At 44.8% G+C, this 23972-nt stretch overlaps 1 protein-coding gene across 1 annotated transcript; it reads left to right on the forward strand.

Moving 5' to 3' along the window:
• The first annotated feature begins 477 nt into the window (after window positions 1–477).
• LOC114843750 (Fc receptor-like B) lies at window positions 478–19648 on the forward strand. The gene is made up of 6 exons (XM_055503012.1): window positions 478–697; window positions 855–917; window positions 13754–14005; window positions 14140–14400; window positions 18860–19114; window positions 19291–19648. The coding sequence occupies exons 1-6, from the start codon at window positions 667–669 to the stop codon at window positions 19554–19556; spliced, it is 1128 nt and encodes a 375-aa protein (XP_055358987.1). The 5' UTR covers window positions 478–666; the 3' UTR covers window positions 19557–19648.
• The last annotated feature ends 4324 nt before the right edge of the window (window positions 19649–23972 follow it).

The raw sequence follows: 23972 nt of genomic DNA on the forward strand, positions 1-23972 counted from the left end.
GTTCTATTTTTAAACACCCGTCCTTCTTGTTTGTACCTCCATCTGTGACAGCGATCAAAGTGTGCAAAATAATTTCCCTCTGGAATTAATAATGTTTTTTGAATCTTGAACTAAATGTAGGTGGTGCTGTATTACTGTTGAGTCTCAGTCTGAGGCTCTACTCAGATACTGATACTTTAAGATGCGTTCACTGATCTCTGGATGTTTAGTTTTTGACGTGTTGTTTAGCAGAGACGCTAACGACAGCAGCTGAACTGAACCATCCAAGCAGCCTCTGAGCATCAAACTGGGTCAAACAGCTTTTGGAAGTTCTGGTCCTGACTTTAGCAAACGCGTCTGTTTAACCTAATAGTTCAAACTTTCCTCAGTTCATCAATTGAACTCAACTAGAGTGAGACTGAAACGCATTCATGTCAAACTCTGCAGCCAATAGGAACCGTCCCCTTCCTCTGCTGCTCCACCCATGAGCAAGGCACCAGCTGCTCTACACACACATACATGTCCTCAGCCACAACAACCTACTGGTATTAACTGGTATGAACCAGTTCTGAATCACCAAACAGGCAGAAACAGCCTGAACGCTGAAACCAGCGTCTCCTGCTGAGGAAGAGGAGGTTCTTCTTCATCATCAGCTTCTCTGTTGAACGTCAGTCACAACCAGGCAGCATGAAGGTCACAGCAGTCAGAGCAGCGTGGGGTGAGTCCTGCCTCCACTTACAGCTTTAAACTGATCTATGAGGCTTTTATTTTCCTAACCTTCACACATCAGCAGCTCAGACTCTTTTACACTAAGAGCTTCATGTTGTGCGTTATTGTACATCATGTGTTTTTCTATGTGTAATTCTCGTTTCCAGTGTTTCACACGTTGCTGCTGCTCACGGTTCAGAGTCAGAACAGTTTCAACCTGCAGGAAGGAGGTCAGTGAGTGATTCACTGAAGGACATGTGTGAACATTAACATATTACTTTCACACAGGTTAAATCTCTGTTTGTGTGTGTTTCAGGTGGAGCTTCTCTTCACATTGATCCAAACAGGCTGCAGTTCTTTGATTATGAATCCATCTCCTTAAGTTGTGCTGGTTTTGATGAAGCAGCTGATTGGAGAGTGATGAAAACGGACTCCTCAGGTTCTGATCAATGGGAAACATCAACAGGATCAATGATCATTAAACCTGCCTATTTTTCACACAGTGGAGAATATGTTTGTGAGGATGAAGGAGGAAACAGGAGCAGATCTGTCAACATCAGCATCACTAGTGGGTTCAACGGCTCATGTTGTCACATGTGATGTGTGATACATTCTGATCTGATCCATGTGTTTAAATAATAGGACTGTACGACTGTGTCAAACATCAGGGTCCTGTTTAACGCTGTCTGCTTTGTTGTTGAGCTGCTGACGTGATCCTGGTGAGTCCTGCTCTGCCTGTGGTGGAGGGAGAAGCTGTGAGTCTGAGCTGCAGGAGGAAAGGATCCCCCTCCAACCTCCCAGCTGACTTCTACAAAGACGGCAGCCTCATCAGGACGACTTATACAGGAGAGATGAGCATTCACAGCATCTCTGCGTCTGATGGAGGATTCTACAAGTGCAGCATCTCAGGATCTCAGGGAGAATCAGCAGAGAGTTGGCTGCAGGTCAAAGGTGAGACTCACATCCATCCATCCATTTTCTACCGCTTTATCCGGGGCTGGGTCGCGGGGGCAGCAGTCTGAGCAGAGAGTTCCAGACTTCCTTCTCCCCGGACACTTCCTCCAGCTCTTCCGGTGGGACCCCAAGGCGTTCCCAGGCCACAGAGACGTAGTCTCTCCAGCGAGTCCTGGGTCTTCCTTGGGGCCTCCTACCGGTGGGACATGCCCGGAACACCTCCCCAGGGAGGCGTCCAGGAGGCATTCGAACTAGATGCCCGAGCCACCTCAACTGGCTCCTCTCGATGTGGAGGAGCAGCGACTCTACTCCGAGCTCCTCACGGTGACAGAGCTCCTCACCTTATCTCTAAGGGAGCGCCCAGCCACCCTGCGGAGGAAGCTCCTTCCAGCCGCTTGTATCCGTGACCTTGCCCCTGGTCATGACCCAAAGCTCATGACCATAGGTGAGGGTAGGAACGTAGATTGACCGGTAAGTTGAGAGCTTTGCCTATTGGCTCAGCTCCCTCTTCACCACGACGGACCGATACACCGACCGCATTACTGCAGCCGCCGCACCGATCCGTCTGTCAAACTCACGCTCCTTCCTTCCCTCACTCGTGAACAAGACCCCAAGATACTTAAACTCCTCCACTTGAGGCAGGAACTCTTCTCCAACCTGGAGAGAGCAAACCACCTTTTTCCGGTCGAGAACCATGGCCTCAGATTTGGAGGAACTGATTCTCATCCCAGCCGCTTCACACTCAGCTGCAAACCGCACCAGCGCACACTGGAGGTCCTGGCCTGATGAAGCCAACAGGACAACATCATCTGCAAAAAGCAGAGATGCTATCCTGTGGTCCCCAAACCAGACCCCCTCCGGCCCCTGGCTGCGCCTAGAACTTTTGTCCATAAAAATAATGAACAGAACCGGTGACAAAGGGCAGCCCTGCCGAAGTCCAACATGCACCGGGAACAGGTCTGACTTATTGCTGGCAATGCGAACCAAGCTCCTGCTCCGGTTGTACAGAGACCGAACAGCCCTTAGCAAAGGGCCCTGGACTCCATACTCCCGGAGCACCCCCCACAGGATGTCACGAGGGACACGGTCGAATGCCTTCTCCAGATCCACAAAGCACATGTAGACTGGTTGGGCAAACTCCCACAAACCCTCAAGCACCCTGCTGAGGGTATAAAGCTGGTCCAGCGTTCCATGACCAGGCCGAAAACCACATGGTTCCTCCTGTATCCGAGGTTCGACTATCGGCCGAATTCTCCTCTCCAGTACCCTGGCATAGACTTTCCCAGGGAGGCTGAGAAGTGTGATCCCCCTATAGTTGGAACACACTCTCCTGTCCCCCTTTTTGTAAAGAGGGACAACCACCCCGGTTGTCCAGTCCAGAGGAACTGTCCCCCTCCTCCACGCGATGTTGCAGAGGCGTGTCACCCAAGACAGCCCCACAACATCCAGAGACTTGAGGTACTCAGGACGGATCTCATCCACCCCCGCTGCTCTGCCACCGAGGAGCTTACCAACTACCTCGGTGACCTCAGCCTGGGTGATGGGCGAGTCCGCCTCTGAGTCCCCTGCCTCTGCTTCCTCAGCAGAAGGCATGTCGGAGGGGTTGAGGAGATCCTCAAAGTACTCCTTCCACCGTCCGATAACATCCCCAGTTGAGGTCAACAGCTCCCCACCTCCACTGAAAACAGAGTTGGTAAAGAACTGCTTCCCCCTCCTGAGGCGCCGGACGGTTTGCCAGAATCTCTTTGAGGCCGAGCGATAGTCCTCCTCCATGGCCTCCCCGAACTCCTCCCAAGCCCGAGTTTTTGCCTCCGCAACGGCACGGGCTGCAGCACGCTTGGCCTGCCGGTACCCATCAGCTGCCTCAGGAGTCCTACAGGTCAACCATACCTGGTAGGACTCCTTCTTCAGCTTGATGGTGTCCCTTACCTCCGGCGTCCACCACCGGGTTCGGGGATTACCACCACGACAGGCACCGGAGACACTGCGTCCACAGCTCCGAACGGCCGCGTTGACGATGGAGACGGAGAACATGGTCCACTCGGACTCTATGTCTCCCACCTCCCTTGGAATCTGGTCGAAGCTCTCCCGGAGGTGTGAGTTAAAGGTCCGTCTGACAGAGGGTTCAGCCAGGCGTTCCCAACAGACCCTCACAATACGTTTGGGCCTGCCAAGTCGTTCCAGCCTCCTTCTCTGCCAGCGGATCCTACTCACCACCAGGTGGTGATCAGTTGACAGCTCAGCCCCTCTCTTCACCCGAGTGTCCAAAACATATGGCCGAAGGTCAGGTGAAACGACTACAAAGTCTATCATCGACCTCCGGCCTAGGGTGTCCTGGTGCCATGTGCACCGATGGACATGTGTTCGAACATGGTGTTTGTTATGGTCAAACTGTGTCTAGCACAGAAGTCCAATAACATAACACCATTCGGATTTAGATCAGGGAGGCCCTTTCTCCCAATCACGCCTCTCCAGGTATCACTGTCGTTACCTACGTGGGCATTGAAATCTCCCCGAAGAACGATGGGGTCCCCAGTTAAAGCGCTTTCCAACACTCCCTCCAGGGACCCCAAGAAGGCCGGGTACTCCACACTACCATTTGGCCCATAAGCACAAATGACGGTGAGTGACCTATCCCCCACCCGAAGGCGCAGGGAAGCGACCCTCTCGTCCACCGGGGAAAACTCCAACACATGGCGACTAAGCTGGGGAGCTATGAGCAAGCCCACACCAGCCCGCCGCCTCTTACCGCAGGCAACTCCAGAGTAGAAGAGGGTCCAGCCCCTCTCTAGGAGTTGCGTTCCAGAGCCCAGGCTGTGTGTGGAGGTGAGTGTTCCGACTGTTTCTAGCCGGTACCGCTCGACCTCCAGCACAAGCTCAGGCTCCTTTCCCCCCAGTGACGTGACATTCCATGTCCCAATAGCCAGATTGGTTATCCAGGGATTGGGGCGCCTAGGCTCCCGCCTTCGACTGCTGCCCAATCCACTTTGCACCGGCCCCTTATGGTTCCTCCTGCGGATGGTGGGTCCACTTGAGGGTGAGACTCACAGTGTGATCTATCAACTACATAAAGATGTGAACTATGAAGCGTTTTCAGTTGTTTCTGTCTGTTTGAGCAGCTGTTTGTGCAGTAACAGGTGACACAAACTAATGCTTAAACCAATAATAATTGAATTATTGTTGAATATGAATATTATATGTTCATCAATCAGGTGTTTGTGTATATGCAACATGTTACTACATCACTAAATGTAAACCTACAGTAGCAGCTTTAGCTCAGAGAAGCTAAAGTGCTGCTGTGAGTGAAGGTGTGAAACCTCCTCCACGGGTCCAGGGTCGTCATAGTTGATCTACAGATGATGAACAGAGGCTCCTTGTCTCCTTGTTGATGGATGGATGTTCATCTGACTCCAGTCAAACTCGTCTTCTGGGTCCAGAACGTGAACGTTGTTGTCTCCAGCCTTTGTGTTTTAAATGGAGACGTGCTGCTGATTCTGGACCTGATGAGTTGTTCACTGCTACTGAAGCTTGTGCTGGTGCTGTTCATACAGATGATTTCTACTGCTGCGCCCTTAGTTGACTTGAAGAATGGGGTTTGTATAAACAAACTGGATTAAAGCTGCTTGTTTTTTCAGCAGCATTTATTCCTCCTTCCTCTGAAGAGATGACGCCAGCGTTTGATCCACAGACGTCTCAGAGTCCTGTCTTCTTCTTCCTGCGTGTGGCTGTGATGATGATGATGATGATGATGATGATGATGATGCTGGTGGTGGGACTCCTTCACTGTCGGAAACACAGAGGTACAGAAAACACAGACGTTGTCAAAAGGTCAAAATGACTAAAGGTTTGATTCATGGTTCAACACATAGAATGACTGGAAGAGACAGAGCTCCTACGCTGGATCATCTCCAGTCACTATTAAAGTGCAGATCATTGTGTCTGTCTGTTTCTCTCACCTACAACCTACACGTCTTTGTTTGCAGTTGTAGAACTTTAAAGTTGATCAGACTCTACGAGCTTTAGGTCAAACTGTGGGTTGAAGACACACTCACTTCATACATGCTGCTATTTTAAACAAAGCTGTGATACAGTATTTATTATTGATCTCATCCACTCGCTCAGACTCTGACCTGTGGTTTTCTGTTCACTGCAGCCACAGAAACAGTGTTGAGACATGTAGCACCATAATAATAACATCATCACAGCTCATTTGAATAGACATGCATGATGTGGTACAGCAGCTCAGTGGGTGGAGCTGGGAAGCAGAAGGTCTTCGGTTCAATACCCGCCTCCGGCACCAGATGTGTCTTAAATAGAGCGTCGTAGCGCAGTCACACTCCCCACTAAGAGACACAGCGACATCTAGTGGCTGAATACGGTCCCTGCCACCGCTCCACTGCCTCTGTACAGAGTGCTGTGGCCATGAGCAGCTGCGTTTGTGACAGTCACAGGGTTTGATTGAGTTTGTTTCCTGTCTTTACATATAGTTGGATGCTTTTCTTCTGAGACACCAGATTCAGGTAAGAATCATCAGTGAAAACAAATTACACTTTTCTAGAGTTTAATAATAAAAATATATATAATCATATTAGGAACTGTTAACATTTTATTTTTAAATGGATCTATGTGGAATCTAATTCTGTGTTTTGTCATAATAGTTGTGTTGAAAAGAGAATCATAAACCATCTATACCAACCATTAATTGTCAATTAATTAGTTTTCTATGTTTTCTAGGCTGCTGGGAACAAGTAGCCACATCAAGGAAAAACTAACGAATAACACAAATATTCTGTTTAATATAATATTTAGACAAATAATGTTTCATATAATATTAAAGAATTTTTTTGTATTTAAGTTTAAATCAGATAAAGGACACCTGATGAATCAGACAAAATGCTGTAATGTGTGTAATATGGAAAATGATCCAGTGTTTTATGTTCATGAACCTGATAACCGAAGCACTATCACCTCACAGCAAGAAGGTCCTGGGTTCCATTCCCGAGGAGGACTGGGGCCTCTCTGTCTGGAGTTAGCATCTCCTCCGTGTTCACCTTCCCACATTTTCCCCACCAGATTAAAAGATGGGAAAACCAGAAAAATAGCCAATTTCTCGAAAACAGGAAAAGCTTCAAATTAATTTCTTTGCCTGATTTTGAAAAAAACTATGTTCAGATGGTTTATTGGTTTTTAACACAGTGCTTTGAATAAATTCCCTTTTTCGCTTATAGCAAGTTTAACGAGAAAACGGATGTCTGATCTATGTATTTTATCTTCTGGGCAACTTAACCCGAAGACAGTTTGATCTTAGTTGATATCGTCTGTAAAGGAAAAGATAAATCTGTTACTTAATTAATCACACAATAAATAAAGTGGCAATTTTATTTTTACTTAAACACTTACTTAAACAACTCAAGGGCTGCAGACAAAACCTGTGTACACAGGCTCCTCCATCCATTTCAGGCAGCGTTGACCCATTCTGCCACAGCTCAGTGCACACTTTGCACCCAACAATAGTCCTGCAGCCTGCTGCACACGTGGAGCTGTCCATCAAGCCTAAGTGAAAGTAAAAAAAGAAATAGATAAATACTGTACTAACCTGTGTGGTTATGACTGATCTCACTGAGGTCAATATGCTTAAAATCATGGCTAATAATAATTTTTGTAAATTCATATGCAACACACCACTCACCAACTCTATCTGCCCCAGTTACCACTGATCACCTCAATCAGGTGTGTTCCGTCAATCAGCAGGTGAAAAAGCTAAGTGACACTTGATGAAGGTGATCAGCAGGGAGAGTTGGAAAACCAGCAGGGACGTCAGCCCCCAAGGACCAGGACTGTCCACCCCTGATCTACCTGCAGCATTGGGCCTGTCTCACCTGGAGCCCACTGGGAGCACTTGTATAGTCATGTTTTTTTCACTTCTCCAGTGCTTTCAACACCATCCAGCCGTCACTGCTGCGGAGGAAGCTGTAGGTGGCAGGTGTGGACCAACATCTGGCTGTTTGAACCATCAACTACCTCACAGACAGACCACAGTTTGTGAGGCTAAAGCACAGGACCAGACAACTAGAAAGGCAGTGGCGTTTCAACAAAATAAAGGTAAACTGCATTGCATGGAAGGACAGTCTAATATGTCTAAAAAAGCACTTTGTGCTGCTAGAAAAACATGTTATTCCTCCTTAACTGAGGCCATGGTCACTGATTCATTGGGAAATAGTTTCTGCACAGAGCAAGCATCAAGGACAAAGATGAGCTAACTACTACTACTAATAATAAAAATATCACCAGTAAAGGAAACATTCAGCAGTGACTACCTCTAATTGACAGAAATCACTGTCTAGATCCAACAACTTTAATAAATTTACAGAGGACTTTTAGTATAAGTCCTCTGTCTTACTTACAGAGCCTTTAATCATCTCGTCCATATTAAATCAAATCAATTAATCTTTACAACTAGTCTATGTACCACAGGCTTTTAAGGTGGCTGTGGTCAAACCTTTATTGAAAAAACCTACTCTGGACCCTGGAGAACTAGCCAACTATAGACCCATTTCAAATTTACCCTTTATTTTCAAGATTCTTGAAAAAATTGTGGCTAAACAATTATCTGACCACCTGAGTGGGAGTAACCTGTACGAAGATTTTCAGTCAGGATTTAGAAAACATCATAGCACAGAAACAGCTCTGGTTAATGATCTTCTATTAGCTTCAGACAATGGTCTAGTTTCTGTCCTTGTCCTGTTAGATCTTAGTGCTGCATTTGATACAATTGATCATAACATTCTATTACAGACACTAGAACATAGAATCAGGATTAAAGGAACAGCATTGGGATGGTTTAAATCCTATTTATTGAACAGATTCCAGTTTGTTCATATTAATGACAAATTCTCCACATGCACAAGGATTAGCTATGGAGTACCACAGGGTTCTGTGCTTGGTCTAATTCTGTTCAGTCTATACATGTACTGTAGGTGATATCATTAGGAAGCATTCTATAAATTTTCATTGTTATGCAGATGATACTCAGCTATATATGTCTGTGGAACCAAATGAAACAGATCAACTAGTCAAAATTCAAAGTTGTTTAAAAGACATCAAATCCTGGATGTCCCAAAACCTACTTCAATTAATTTCAGATAAAACTGTATTTCTTATTGTTGGGCCTAAAAATCTGAGAGAGACACTATTGAGTCAGATAGCCACCCTGGATGGCATAACATTAGCTTCAGATTCTACTGTGAGGAATCTTGGTGTCATCTTTGACCAGGATCTCTCTTTTACATCATACATTAAACAAATCTCCAGAACCACCTACTTCCATCTTAGAAATATAGCTAAAATCAGAAGCATCCTCTCTCAGAGTGATGCAGAGAAACTGATCCATGCATTTGTTACCTCTAGGCTGGACTACTGTAACTCCTTACTCATAGGATGTCTTAACAGCTCCTTAAAAAGCCTACATCTTATTCAAAATGCTGCAGCCAGAGTTCTGACAGGACTTAGAAAGAGAGATCACATTTCTCCTACATTAGCTTCTCTGCACTGGCTGCCTGTAAAATGTAGGATAGAATTTAAAATTCTCCTACTCACCTACAAAGTACTCAATGATAAAGCTCCTTCTTATCTTAAAGACCTCATAGTTCCTTATGCTCCCAGCAGAACACTTTGTTCTCAGAGCGCTGGGCTACTTGTGGTTCCTAGAGTCTTTAAATGTAGAACGGGGGGCAGAGCTTTTAGCTACCAAGCTCCTCTCCTCTGGAACCAGCTCCCTCTTCAGGTTCGAGAAGCTGACACAATCTCCACCTTTAAAATCAGGCTTAAAACCTTCCTTTTTGATAAAGCTTATAGTTAGAGATGGTTCAGGTCACTGGCAATGATTGTTAGTTACAGGAACCATCTCAGACTCAGAGCTACGGGTCTGTGATAGGCAGCTGTGCATCCAACCCCCCCACCTGTGTCCAGTCCAGTCTCTGGTCCAACCATCCTGCCTGTGCTCTGTTGTTGCTTGTTGTTGTTGCTGTGCTTTTCTCTCTCTCTCTGTCCTCTCACCCCAACCGGTCGAGGCAGATGGCCGCCCACATCCAGCCTGGTTCTGCTGGAGGTTTCTTCCTCGTTACAGAGGGAGTTTTTCCTCTCAACTGTTGCTGTCAAATTAAAGGCTTGCTGTATGTCGGATCTTCTAGTTCAGTGTTCATCTTTTTGCTAAAATTAAAGTGAATAAATATAGTAGTGCACAATTAGTACCTATATTATTGCAACAAATAGTCCGCTGCAATGCAACATGTCTGTGTGTATATTCAGTATAAGAGTTGATTATTCAAAGTTTAGGTAGGGAATGAATTTCCTTATATGTTTCCTTAAACATTTCCTCATTCCTTTCCTTAAATTCCAGGATAATAGACACAAGCACAAAGCCAGGATCTAAGGTTAATACACTGGTAAAAGGAGGTCTGAACTTGAAGGAATGGAATTTTGTCAGTTGAGGGTGAGTCATCCAATTGATGCACTTACTGAGTGTTGAGTACAAATTAATGAGATTCACCTCTTTATTTAAAGTGGCTGCTGAGTTTGGAGCAAATCTTAAGCTTGTTTCATCATCTACTGCTTAATCTACATGGGATTGTGGGTGGTGCATGGGATACACTCACACCTACAGGCAATTTACAGTGACCAATCAACCCTTTTTGAAGCGGGAGAACCCGGAGAGAACGCACGCCAACACAGAACACACGAACATGCAAACTCCACACAGAAAGACACCCAGTCCGCCCTCAGGAATCGAACCCAGGAGAGTGCTACCCACCGCTTCACTGTGCCGCCCTATAATCAGATCATATCCAGTAAACGTCATAATGGTGTAGCAACTTTAACATTTTAGGTGCAAACTTAAAATTGCAGAGACAGAATTAGCTCACGACTTATGTTGTATTTGACTGTATAATGATGAACGCGGGTGGTGGTTCAGGTTTCTCCAGTTTAGTTCATCAACGAGACCATTGTCAGACTTTTGCCAACATTACAAACACAAAGCATTATCTGTTCATGACAGTGAACTTTTCATGGCAGATAACCTTCGAAAGAAAAATGCCAGAAAGCCAAATTATTGTGCAAGAGGATATCTTATTTTTCTTATTTAATCTCTAAATAATAATAATAATAATCTAATATAAAAATATGAGCAAAACGGTGCAAACATATATTCTACAGCTCTGTTAGATGATCTGTTAGAGGATCTATTAGAACCTGGTAGAGGTACACATGTATTAGGTTAATTGTTCTGAATTGCCCGTAGGTGTGAGTGTGTGTGTGAATGGTTGTCTGTCTGTGGTCGCCCTGCGATGGACTGGCAATATAACCTTTTGTTAAAAATGTAAAGCAATGTCTGAGCGTTTGTCTGTTAGATTCAGTGCTTCGTTCAGCGCAGAGACATGATGCATCTCTGCTGCAGCAATTAAAAGTGTCGGCCCCCACCGGGGTTTGCTTCGAGTCTGCTGCGTCAGCACCTTGTCAGCACTGTGCGAGAGAGTGTGTTACATCCTTTTGGCCTGTAGGTGGCGAATGACTCCCACTTTTGGTCCTAAAACATCGTAGTTGACTGTGTCATATGGCCTCTTGTAGAACAAGCAATGATCAAGTCTTGGTTGGCCTAGTGGTTAAGATGCATGGCTGCAAAGCCATGGAATTATGTGAAGCCAATATATTGTATCAGATGTTAGAGCCGTGGGTGTGTATGAGACGTCTGCTATTTAAAGACACGAAAAAGCGGAGGAGAATGAAAACAAGGTACAGAAGAAAAAAACTGCATAGTAAAAGCAATAAAAACGGATCAAACTCAAACTCAGCCAAGACAACAGTCATTCAGCCTAACGACTGGACTAACGAAGGATATAGGAATGGTACTGTAGAATCACTAGATACTGGATAATGACTCAATTTGACGATATTTGAAAGTGAGTTGTTGCGCTTCATACTCCCCACATTTGAACACACAACTGATTCTTCATAGTAACATAGGTTTGGTGTAATACACTATATGTGTGTTAGAGCAAGTAATGAACAGTCGAACCTCAGTTACACTGTAGTGCTTTGGAGGCTTCTAATCAATGCTGCGCCACCTGGTGGTTAAAGCGAGACTAGCGTCCTGATTTTTTTCAGCCGGCTGCAGGATTAAAAATCTTTAGTCAGCAACGCACTTACTGCACCGTGGCGACTCGACGGTACTACAGTGAAAACGCTATTCACTTTGCTCCCACTGTATGCGTATGCGAGGAAAAACAATGGCAGACAGCAGTCTCGGTCCAGCAGGCTGGCTCCGCCCCCTCTCAGCTCGACTGTTGCTGAGGGCAGGTACAGAGGACACCAGGAAGCACTAGTTGTAGTTTGTGAGCCCATAGTAAATAAGCCGCAAGTCAAGGAGGAGGAATGACTGATAACTTCCCTGCATATAAATTGTGAAGGAATCAAAGCGTGAAAAAAAAAGCGTGCAATCTTAAAAACTACCCAACATTGTTTTGGTCAACTCTTATTGAAAATCTGTGTAGTTTTCTTTTAAACAATATTTGTGACTGTTAAAAAAATTCACAAGAAAACAATTTCTTCTTTTTCAAATTCTTCTTATTTAATCTGTGTAATGTGTGAATGAAGAAAAAAGTTAACTAACCTGACTATGTGTTAAAGTTTCCATGCAAATATCAAATCAAAAATTTTCAAAACATATTAGAAACATAACAGTGGCATAAAACATTTAGTTTATTTGATAAACCCATCACTTTTATAGTACTACTGTATGTGTGTTGTTTTTCTAATACATCTCTTATTGAAGAAAGACTGTTTTCTATGCGTTAGAGCTAATAGGGTTGTTTCAAGGTGCTCACTATGCTGCTACTGGACACTTCACTCAATTCAAATAAAGGCTAAACATGTGCAGACATGACTTTTCACTTGATTGTACTCTATCTTGCTCCCTTCCCTTTCTCAGCCTGTTAAATGTATGTAAAATAGAACTATGACTGGTCTATGAGTGCATCATAGAGTCCAGCAGGATGGGGACGGGGTCAGAAGGGGGCAGAGTTTAGTAAGTGTACTGGTTGTAGTCTAGTTGCTCTGTGAAGTCTGTTTGTTACATGTTTCTGTAACAGATAAGAAAAACCCTTAAAAGTCCCACAGTGGGGAAATTACTTCACACAACAGCAAAGTACAGATTTAGAGAACACAGAGACAGAACAGTTTGTGTTTTGCACAGTGCAACGCAGTACAGTACAGGTACAGTGAGTATAAGGTCATTGGAGGGTTTTTGCACAGTAATGAATATATGTACTGGCTTGCAGAAATGTTGCACAGATAAATTGCTCTTGTCAAGACCAGTTCACATGAGTCTGGACATGGTCTTTACAGGACCAACTGACAAGTCCCCTCAAGTCAACTTTCTCCACCTGGATCACAGGATCTAACCCTTGTGTCATCGTGTAGGATGCTCGTACAACCTGCTCTGGGTTCAGTTCAGTTTTTTCTTCCTATTGTGCCTCCTATTTCATCACTTGTCCACCATCTCCTCTTTGCTTTTAGTAGTTCTGATAGCACTGTGACACTATAATAGGTAGAAACAGCGTCTCCTGCAGGAAGAGGAGGTTCTTCTTCATCACCACCTTCTCTGTAGAACGTCACTCACAACCAGGCAGCATGAAGGTCACAGCAGTCAGAGCAGCGTGGGGTGAGTCCTGCCTCCACTTACTGTAGAGTTTCAGCCAATATATGATATTGACTCTGACTCTTATTTTGCTAACCATCAGCATTAGCAGTCACATTACAGTGAAAGAACTGGGTTTGAGCTCAGGTTCATGTACTGTCCTGTACATGATCTGTTTTTACTCTGTGCTCAGTATAATTGTATCTGATGTGTATCTGTTGTTTCTCCAGTCTTTCAAACGTTGTTGTTTCTCACAGTTCAGAAACCAATTCACAGCTTTCAGGAAGGAAGTAAGTGACTGATTAACTGAAGGAAATGTATAAATATGAATAAATTACTTTTAAACTTAATATCTAGAAACTCCTTTATACACTTTATTATTTTCCACACAGGTTAAATCTCCGTTTGTGTGTGTTTCAGGTGGAGCTTCTCTCCTCATTGATCCAAACAGGCTGCAGTTCTTTGATTATGAATCCATCTCCTTAAGTTGTGCTGGTTTTGATGAAGCAGCTGATTGGAGAGTGATGAAAACGGACTCCTCAGGTTCTGATCGATGGGAAACATCAACAGGATCAATGATCATTAAACCTGCCTATGTTTCACACAGTGGCGAATATGTTTGTGAGGATGAAGGAGGAAACAGGAGCAAATCTGTCAACATCAGCATCACTGGTGGGTTCAACAGCTCATGTTGTCACATGTGATGTGTGATACATTCTGATCTGATCCATGTGTTTAAATAATAGGACTGTACGACTGTGTCAAACATCAGGCTCCTGTTTAACACTGTCTGCTTTGTTGTTGAGCTGCTGACGTGATCCTGGTGAGTCCTGCTCTGCCTGTGGTGGAGGGAGAAGCTGTGAGTCTGAGCTGCAGGAGGAAAGGATCCCCCTCCAACCTCCCAGCTGACTTCTACAAAGACGGCAGCCTCATTAGGACGACTTATACAGGAGAGATGAGCATTCACAGCATCTCTGCGTCTGATGGAGGATTCTACAAGTGCAGCATCTCAGGATCTCAGGGAGAATCAGCAGAGAGTTGGCTGCAGGTCACAGGTCAGACCAACTGAATATTTTATAATATATGAAAAATATTAAAATGCATGATTTTTTGAATGTTAAATTTTGAGTGTGTATTTCACCTTAAACATGTTACATGACTAAATGTAAATGTAGCAGCTTCTTGGAGCTGCATCATTTATTACAACAAAACAAGTGTCATAATTCATGTTTCTTAGTTACGTTTGTCAGTCATGTCCGGTTTTATTTTGTTACCACTTCCTGCTTAGTCCACATCCAGTCAATCCAGCTTTACTTCCTGTCCTTGTTATCATCACCTGCATCTCATCAGTAATCAATCAGGGTTAGGGTTAGGGTTAGGGTAAGGAAACAGCTGAACTGCTGCTGTCAGTGGAGGTTGTCGTCATCCAGGTGAACCTGTTTGAATGTCAGGGTAACAATCGACTTCTTTAGAAACGTTTCTTCAGCTTCTTCAATCTGAGCAAACTTAGACCAACATTAATCCTCCTTAGTTTCACTTCACACGTGTAAAGAACAGACTCGTTAAGTGCACAAAGGACTGGAGGCCAAGAGCAGCTGCAAAAAACCTCCACCGTTCGATAATGGCTGGTTTTTATGGGAACAAACGAGGTTTTCTTATAGGTTGTCTAAAGCCTCCTGCTGTGTTGAGGAAAGGGATTATTTGGACTTTTCTGTCAAAACACTTAGTTGTGTTTTTTCACTCTGTGCCTTTAGCTGACTTTGAGTTAAACCAGCTTTATTTTTCACCAGCACATATTCCTCTTTCCTCTGAAGGGACAACAGCAGCAGATGATCCACAGACGTCTCCAAGTCCTGGCTCCAACAGGCTCCTTCCTGTGTTAACAGCTGTCTTCACCTTTACGTTTTTGGTTGTGCTGCTGCTAGTGGTCGGACTTGTACAGTGTCGGAAACACAGAGGTACAGAAAACACAGTAGTCGTCAGAAATACAAAGTATGTTTTAAGGTAAAACAGGATAATTCTTAAAGAATGTTCTGGTCACATGATCTACGCTGCATAATTTGCGACCGTTGTGATGGAGTCAGAGTAGTTTAACATGTATCACATCCAACTTTAATGCAGATTCAGTGCAGTCTATTAAAGTAAACAAATCAAATATTTATTATTATTAATATTATTATTTTCATTATTATTTCACCCAATTGCTCAGATGTCTCAGTATTCACTGCAGCCATGTCATTGAGAAACACTGTTTAGACATTGAACGCTAACGCTGCATCAAACCATAATAATCATAATATATACTAGTTTATTTGAATAGAGTCAGGGATCTGTTGTAGCCACTCCTCCAGTTTGGGGGTCACAGCTCCCAGTGCTCCAATCACCACAGGCACCACTGTGGCCTTCACCTTCCAAGCCTTCTCCAGTTCTTCTCTGAGCCCTTGGTATTTCTCTAGTTTCTCATGTTCCTTTTTCCTGATGTTGCCATCGCTTGGTATTGCCACATCCACCACTACGGCTTTCCTCTGTTCTTTGTCCACCACCACAATGTCTGGTTGGGATCCCATCCATCCATCCATCCGTCCATCCATCCATCCGTCCATCCGTCCATCCGTCCATCCATCCCTTCATACAGTACAGACAATTCTGTTTGTACTTACTGTATTATACAAATAGTTTGGGTGCAATTGATTTAGTGTATTTTTTAGGATTATGGCCATTTTTTAAATTAAAACGTTCTCACTCTGATTTTGTGTTGGAATAAATAAAGAAATGATTTGTGGTCTTTTCAGGTCCAGAGGAAAATACAGCTTATCCAAATGATGTGACTTATACTGTCACAGCAATATACTTATACTGTCACAGCAAAGAGAAAGAGGGGAGGTAAGTTCCAGTGAGGTCTCATTTTAGTGTCGGTCACGTTTAAACTGTAAGTATCTGTTATTAATGTAACTCACGTTCATATGAGACCAAGTCTTTGTGTAACGTGAGGTAACTCAGCATCGGTGTCTGTTTGTAAGTGTGGTTTTTGAGCAGAACAGATGAACCACGTTTAAACGTCTTCTCCACATGTTCACACATGCTGCTAAAAGCGGGTCCGCGTGGACCAAACCACCGTCTGGGTCCACGCGGACCCGCTTTTAGACGTCGTCTCAGAGCCGGTGGTTTGACCCCACAAACAACAATGAAAAGAACAAGAATGACGAGAATGACGAGAAGGGAACCGTGAAACACGAGCTAAAAAAGCTGAAGCCTGAGATGCAGCAGAACCTCAGTCAGGTGATACGTCATCATGCAGCACAAAGGTGACACATTAGTGCATGCAGACGTGTTGAACCACTGATGGAGCCTCAGAATCTACACTGGAAAAGCACATGATGGTTCAAGTCTGGAACGCAATTACAGAAAGAATCTGCTTAATGTCTCATGACAGATGAAACGTTACTAATAACAGAGACCTTCGTTCACAGACTTTTATCAACGGTTAAAGTCTGATGTTCTCGTTATTTTCTTCCTACGTTTCAGTTTCCAGGTCAACAAACGTTTCAGATCCAAACAAGTCAACATATGCTGTTATCGTCCCGAGGAAGGAATGAGCTTCTGTGGTCAGTGTTCATGTTGTTTAAATGTTTTATATTTATATTTAAGGTTACTTCATTTATTCATATGATTCTTAGAACACCAGTATTAAATAAAAGTAAAGCTGTCTGTATCTGCACAAAAATCTATTATTCATAAAAAGGTTATTAGAAACACAACAGTGATTTCATATAAATGCATTCTTCGTTTGTATTTGTATTGCATTGATTGTAATTCACTTTATTTCTGTGTTCTAGGCTACAGAAAACAAACTCCTCAAATTAAACTGTTTGCATCTAAATGATGAGGTCTATGTTATTGATCTTGATCTCATTGTTTATGAAACTCCTAGTTTTTAAAAAAAAAAACTGAATTTGATGCAGTTTTACTGAAGCAAAATAAAAGACACAAACACGAGATAATTTTATTGATAAACCCTCATCTGGACTTTAATGTAATTTTAATTGAACATCTTAACTAAGCAGTTTTGTCTGAAGAAAAAATGTGCGATCAGGATGAATATCTCTGCAAATCTCCCTCTCATATTTAATTTCTTAGTTTGTGATGTTACACTGTTTGCTACAATATATAAATATTAACATACATAATGTACTGTCTACATAGTACATTGTATGGCACAGTTACAGCATGTCTGGTTGGGAGGTGCATTACAATGGGGGCCTTTGTTTATTATATTCAAATGACTGATGCATTAGAAACTATGTTCCCCTGTCTTTTATACCTTCATTAGTTTTAGTTTGCCAAGATTCAAAGCAGAGGGTCTCGCTGCTGTTGGACCAGTCTGGTAGATTCTTATTTGGAATTTAAAATAAAGTTGAACAATAATACATTTGTTTTGAGTGTCTTTTGTTTTTGACGATTACAGTGGTTTAATGATCTAAATGTAATTAAAAATGAGTGATAAAATGTTGCTTTTACTTAACTTAAGATATTAAGTGAAGCCATTCAAAAACATAATTGATAATATAAATGTTTAAGTTTAATCTGTTTGGTAATTAATAGTCTAGATAATAATAACTGAGCTTCCTTCATTTGCATTTTTACTCTCTCCCTGGGGGGTAAATAAACGCTGCATTCAGTGTATTGATGTCCGTAACCAGTGCGTTCTGTGATCCTGGAGAGTCCAGTCCATGTGGTTCTGGAGAGGGAACCTGTGACTCTGCTCTGCAGAAGCAGCTTTGTAAAGGACGGCTCCTGGTTGAAGTAGAGGCTCCTTAAACCTGATGAAGGCCTCTACAGGTGCAGCATCCATGACTCTGGAGAATCAGCACAGAGCTGCTCGTCAGACAGAACCACGGAGCCGGTGACGGGTCAGAAGGGTCAATGTTCAGCAGGACGGGTCCAAACGATAATAACCATCTGTTACTGTATGTCTGTTGTTTACTTTGGTTGTACAGGAAATTAGATTTGTCTATTCATCTTCTGTTGTAGACGTCGTGTAGGTTTGTAGCTTTTATTTTTTTTGATATATATTATAATTTAGAACCAAAGTTCAGATGTGAAGCTCACCTGTCTGTACAACTTGAATCATGAATATTCTTTTGCTGTGTTTTGTTTTATAATGTTTGAATTCAGACATTAGACCTTTTAATTTCCTCTTTTAAACCAAGTGTCCATTGTTTTTTTTTTTTTATTAAAACAGTTGAACCACTTTGTTCCCTTTGCCTCATCACACTCCATCTGTCACTCCATCAACCGGCTGCTCTGTCGACCACATTGGTTATTTAAAATGTGTTTCACTTGAAGCTACTGAACTAATGCTAAGCTAACAATGAACTAATGCTAAGCTAACAGCTGAGGAAGAACAGAAGATCAGTGATGTGATAATATTTCACCTACTTAAAGTTTGAGCTTAATCATGTGACTTTAAATGCACCTGACCTGAACAGGATTTGTTTTAATGTGATCAAATACTGTATTGAGCAGTGTTGTTGTCAGGGGGTGGTGTGGTCCTGGAGGCTCCTGCTCGTCCTGTGACTGAGGGACAAGACGTAACTCTGAGCTGCAGGAAACAAGGAACCGACTCAAAGCTCAGAACGGATTTCTATAAAGACGGACGTTTGGTGAGCAGCAGCTCATCACCCATGATCATCCACAGAGTTTCCACATCGGATCAAGGCTTCTACAAGTGCAGCAACTCTGGAGCAGGAGAGTCAGCAGAGAGCTGGTTGAGCGTCACAGGTAGATGTCACAGAGGAGAGAGCTGCAGCCTGTTTAAAGCCCAGGCCTATACGTTCAAATGAATGCGTCCATTTGAATGCAAATACTGTCGTACTGCAGGGGCCACTGGTGGATGTGATGTGAGGGTAAAGGTTAGAGTCATGATCACCGCCGTCTTGTGATTTCCTGTCCTCCAGCCCTCGCTGTGGTCCTGGAGGCTCCCGTCCTTCCTGTGACCCAGGGAGAAGCTGCCTCCCTTCGCTGCAGGCTCAGCTCCTCACCCAGCGCCGTCCCAGCTGTCTTCTACCAGGACGACGTCTTCATCAGCACCAGCTCCACAGGAACCCTGTCTCTGCTCAGGGTCTCTAAGACCCATGAAGGCCTGTACAGGTGTCAGGTGTCTGGAGCTGGACGGTCAGCGGGCGGAGGCTGCTTGTCACAGGTGAGACAAGAAAAACAATAAATGTGAAACAGTGGATTTATTTACTCGTTTAACATTGTCAGCTAACAAAAGGAGTCACAGCAGATTTTCCTTTCTGTCTTTCACAGACCGTCGCTCTGACCAGACACAACCCCGGTTCTGCTCAGACCACCTCTATCATCTCCACGTCGTCAGAGCAGCTTCCACCGTCGTCATGGTGATTCTGCTGCCGCTGACATGGCTTCACTTTGGAGGGACACAAAATAAAAACGATGTAAAGATGTAAACTCGTACAGAACATCTGTGACTGGAGCTCAACCAATTAAAACAGCGTGATGAAACAAACACAGCCTGTTCCTGTTGTATTAGATGATGATGTGAACAAACATGAATCATCTCTGTTTGTAGTTGTCAAATGCTGTGTTTTCCTCAGTGCAAAGCAAAACGTGAGAAACGAGAGCAAACATGTATTTTGAGTATCTTTTCATATGATTGTATTCACAGTGACTTTGCTCTGTGATCTTCAGCCCATTTAAACCATCTACAACCTGCTGGTTCTGTCAAAAGCTAAATAAAGACACGTGTTGTTTTTAACCACGCGGCTGTTGACGTCTCACAGTTCAGACCTCAGCGTCTACTTCATCACACGGTTTATGCTCAGTGTGACTGTGACACAGTCTGTTCTCAACCACAGCCTCTCTACAGTTTGTGGCTTTGAATGAACAGGTTAAAATAAATAATAATTAAATAATAAATAAATAAATAAATAACGACAACAGTATCTGAAGAGTTGTCAAGAATAAGAATAAGAAAACCTTTAATAGTCCCGCAGTGGGGAAATTACTTCTCACAACAGCAGTACAGATGAGCGAGAATACAGGTACAGAACAGTTTGTGTTGGCACAGTACAAAGCAGTACAGTACAGTTAGAGTGAGTATGAGGTCATTGCAGGGTTATTGCACAGTAATGGGTATAAGATTTGTACCGGTAACATTATACATGATTGTTCACAGATTTACACAAATACTGTGCAGAGCAGGTTGCTATATAAACCACTGATGCAGTGGGTGAGTGACTGTGGTGGGATGTGGTCAACAGTTCTGATTATACAGTCTGACAGCAGCAGGTAGGAAGGATCTACGATATCTCTCCTTCACACAGCGAGGGTGGATCAGTCTGCTACTGAAGCTGCTCTCCAGAGCAGACAGTGAGTCCTCCAGTGGGTAAGAGACCTGGTCCATGATGGATGTCAGTTTAGCCAGGACCCTTCTCTCACCCACCTCCTGCACCGTGTCCAGAGTGCAGCCCAGGACAGAGCTGGACTTCTTGATGATCCTGTCCAGTCTCTTCCTGTCCCTCACTGTGATGCTGCTGCCCCAGCATACCACACCGTACAGGATGGCTGATGCCACCACAGAGTCATAGAAGGTCTTCAGGAGTGGCCCCCTCACTCCAAACGACCGCAGTCTCCTCAGCAGGTAGAGTCTGCTCTGACCCTTCCTGTACAGTGCATCCGTGTTATGAGTCCAGTCCAGTTTATTGTTCAGATGCACTCCCAGGTACTTGTAAGAGTCCACTCTCTCAATGTCCCTTCCCTGGATGTGCATCGGTGGTATGACAGCAGGCTGCTGTCTGCAGAAATCCACCACCATCTCCTTCGTTTTCCCTACATTGATCAGGAGGTGGTTCCGCTGGCACCAGTCCACAAAGTTCTGAGTGAGTCCTCTGTACTCTGCATCGTCATCATCGGTGATCAGTCCGACAATCGCAGAGTCATCAGAGAACTTCTGCAGAACACATAACTCGTTACGTCAACAACGAGCTGTGAACTAAGTTAGAGCTGAAATATTATGTTCTAAAGAACAGTGATGAAAATGAATCATTAATAAGGAGTCTGAGGTTCATTATGATAATTATATGACCATAATGATGATGCAGGAACCCAACGTCACCGCTGACTTCTACAAGCACGAGGTCCTGATCCGGAGCAGCGACACAGGGAACCTGCTCCTCCTCAGCGTCTCCACCTCTGATGAAGGCCTCTACAAATGCCACATCTCTGGAGCTGGAGCGTCTCCATTTCTCCATCAGCGTGGCTCCACTGTTGTGACTCGGCTTCCACGCCACCAGGGGCAGCCTGGTTTCACCCTTTTGGTTTTGTGTCCTTGTTTCCTGTCTTGTGTTTCCTGTATTAGTTTGATTGGGTTCACCTGTCTTGTCTGGTATTTAAGGTCTCAGTTTGTGCACAGTCTTTGTTGGTGCATTACTTGTTACTTGTAACTCATTACGTGTTACAGTGTCATCGTGCTCTGTCCAGGTTTGTGTGTGTGTTTGTTTGCTGGTTGTGTTAGATACTGTTGTTTGCATGTTTTGTGTTTTAGGATGGCTATTTTGTTTCCTGCTCTGCAGTGATCTTTAGTTTACCTGAGTTATATGTGTTAGTTTGCATTTTGTTGTTTTCTGGCTTATCCTGCATACGCAGCGTCCCTAGTTCGTGTTGTCCTCTGTCTGCATGTTTGATATATTAAATCACTTATTGTCAGTCCTGTCTGTGGGTCGTGCATTTGGGTCCTACCTCCAGTTTGTTGGTCATTGTAGTCTGTCTTCCCGCTCAAGTAGCGTGTTTTAGAATGCCTTTCAGTTCAGTTCGACCCTCGTTTTAACAATAGTAAACCGTTCAGTCTAGTTTGACCCTCGCCCGTAACAGAATGCACCAACCACAAGTCGGCCCGTTTAGTGTAGCTCAGTGTGTTTTATTGTAGTTAAGTGTCTGTCTGCGATCGTCTTGTGCTTGTGACTGTTTGTTTTGTTTGTCGGAGCAACCATGGCACCGCCGACATTCACCGCCCAAATTAATAGCCCCGTCTGCGTTGGAACGCCGGTACGGGACGCTTCGTCCGAGCCGGAAACTAGACTGTCGTCGGAGGAGGCGCGACAGATCTGGCAGGAGCTGAAATACCATGGTTCACCTGAGCCACGGACGGGCTCTATTAGCTGTGGCGTTATGGCGGTTCACACCGCGAGAAGCCGGCGCTCTATAAAGAGAGCGCGGTTCGCGGGAAGTCAGCTGGGGAACACAGCTGACTTTATCCTCCCTGCCCGGTGCTTCGCAGACGAAGTGCTGGAGTTCGCAAGTGAACGGGTGGTGCCCGTTCCGGCGGAGACGGGCTCGCGGTTCTCCCCGAGGGAGGTGCCGAGCCCGAAGTCGCAGCGTTTGGTGAACGCTGCTCCACGGGGTGATGAGGACCAAGCGTCGGAGTCCGCCTGTCAGCCGAAGGCCAGCGCTGCAGGGGACAGATCGACCTCGCGCTCCAGGAGACGGGAGCGCGCCTCGTCGTCGCAGAGGATAGTCACCTCTGCGTCCAGGTCAGTGTCACGGTGCTTTGGGGCGGAAGCACCGTGCGGCGTCCTGCGGCAGTCCACCCCTGCCGTTCACAGTCCTCTACAACGACGTCTATGGGAGGAGGCGTCGGATACGGAGGGGCGGCAGCCGATCACGGCCGCGTCACAATCCGGGCCCGTTGGTAGCGCTACGGCCGAGCGCGCAGTGGGTCCTGCCCAGTTGGTCGAGGAGGGATCAGCTGTTCCTGAAATTAACCCTCGCTGGGTGGATTTATTCCATGAACTGTTGGACAGGATTGGTATGGGTGTAAATCCGTTGATCAGACTGGTAGCGCTGAATAAGCTGGAGGATCTAATTAAAATCGTTCCGGAATTCCTCCTTGTTCCAGAGGTACCGGAGGCTGTAACCAGGTTTCCTGTTTTAAGGGAGAAGCTTGCCTTTGAGCTCGCGGCGTGTAGTCCGCAGCGTTTGGAGCTCGCTTCTGATAAGGCAGTAAACTCCCAGAGCGCTGCAGTTGCCCCTGGTCATCGCATAAAGGTTGAGGAACCACAGTTTGTGCCGGATGGTGACAGCAGGGAAGCAGCTCAGCTCACCACAACGGGGCTTGAGTGCAGTTCAGCTGATGGGGGCAGGTTAAGTTTGGTACCCATTCCGGGGGTCTGCGTTGCAGAACTGGTTCCCGTTCCTGTGATCTGCATCGCTGAACCGGTTCATGTTCCTGTGCTCCGCTTTGCGGAGCCAGTACCTTGTGATTACTCTGTTTTGCCTGAACTGAGTTTGGACAGTGACATGAGGGCGATTTCCCCTATGGTTTGGGTTCGTTTGAGTGAGCTGGTCATGGAGGTTACTGACAGTCAAAACATGCAGACCAAGCGAAGGGCTTGTCTAGAAGCTATGGACCTAATCTTGGAGACTCCTGGGCTCGTTTCAATCCCGGGTATGGGGTGTTTGTTTGTGGATTTGAATTCTGTTTGCTGGCCTGCCGAGACGCCCACTTCTGAGACTTTGTTTGCAGTGGAGGACTCGCTGCCTGGTGCAGCTACGCCTTCTAGGCCTGCGGCTCTCCACTCTTCTGGTTTGTCGTTGGGAGCGGCGGCTCTTCAGCCTCCCAGCC

The sequence above is a fragment of the Betta splendens genome, chromosome 2 (genome assembly GCF_900634795.4).
Source record: "Betta splendens chromosome 2, fBetSpl5.4, whole genome shotgun sequence".
Taxonomy (NCBI): Eukaryota; Metazoa; Chordata; class Actinopteri; order Anabantiformes; family Osphronemidae; genus Betta; species Betta splendens.

What these genes read in the sequence shown, in the direction of transcription:
- LOC114843750 (XM_055503012.1), top strand. Translation starts at nt 667, where the DNA reads ATGAAGGTCACAGCAGTCAGAGCAGCGTGGG. An exon ending in AGCAGTCAGAGCAGCGTGGG is followed by an intron (nt 698 to 854) that starts GTGAGTCCTGCC and finishes TCTCGTTTCCAG; the next exon opens with TGTTTCACACGTTGCTGCTG. An exon ending in GGTCACAGGTCAGACCAACT is followed by an intron (nt 14,401 to 18,859) that starts GAATATTTTATA and finishes TGTATTGAGCAG; the next exon opens with TGTTGTTGTCAGGGGGTGGT.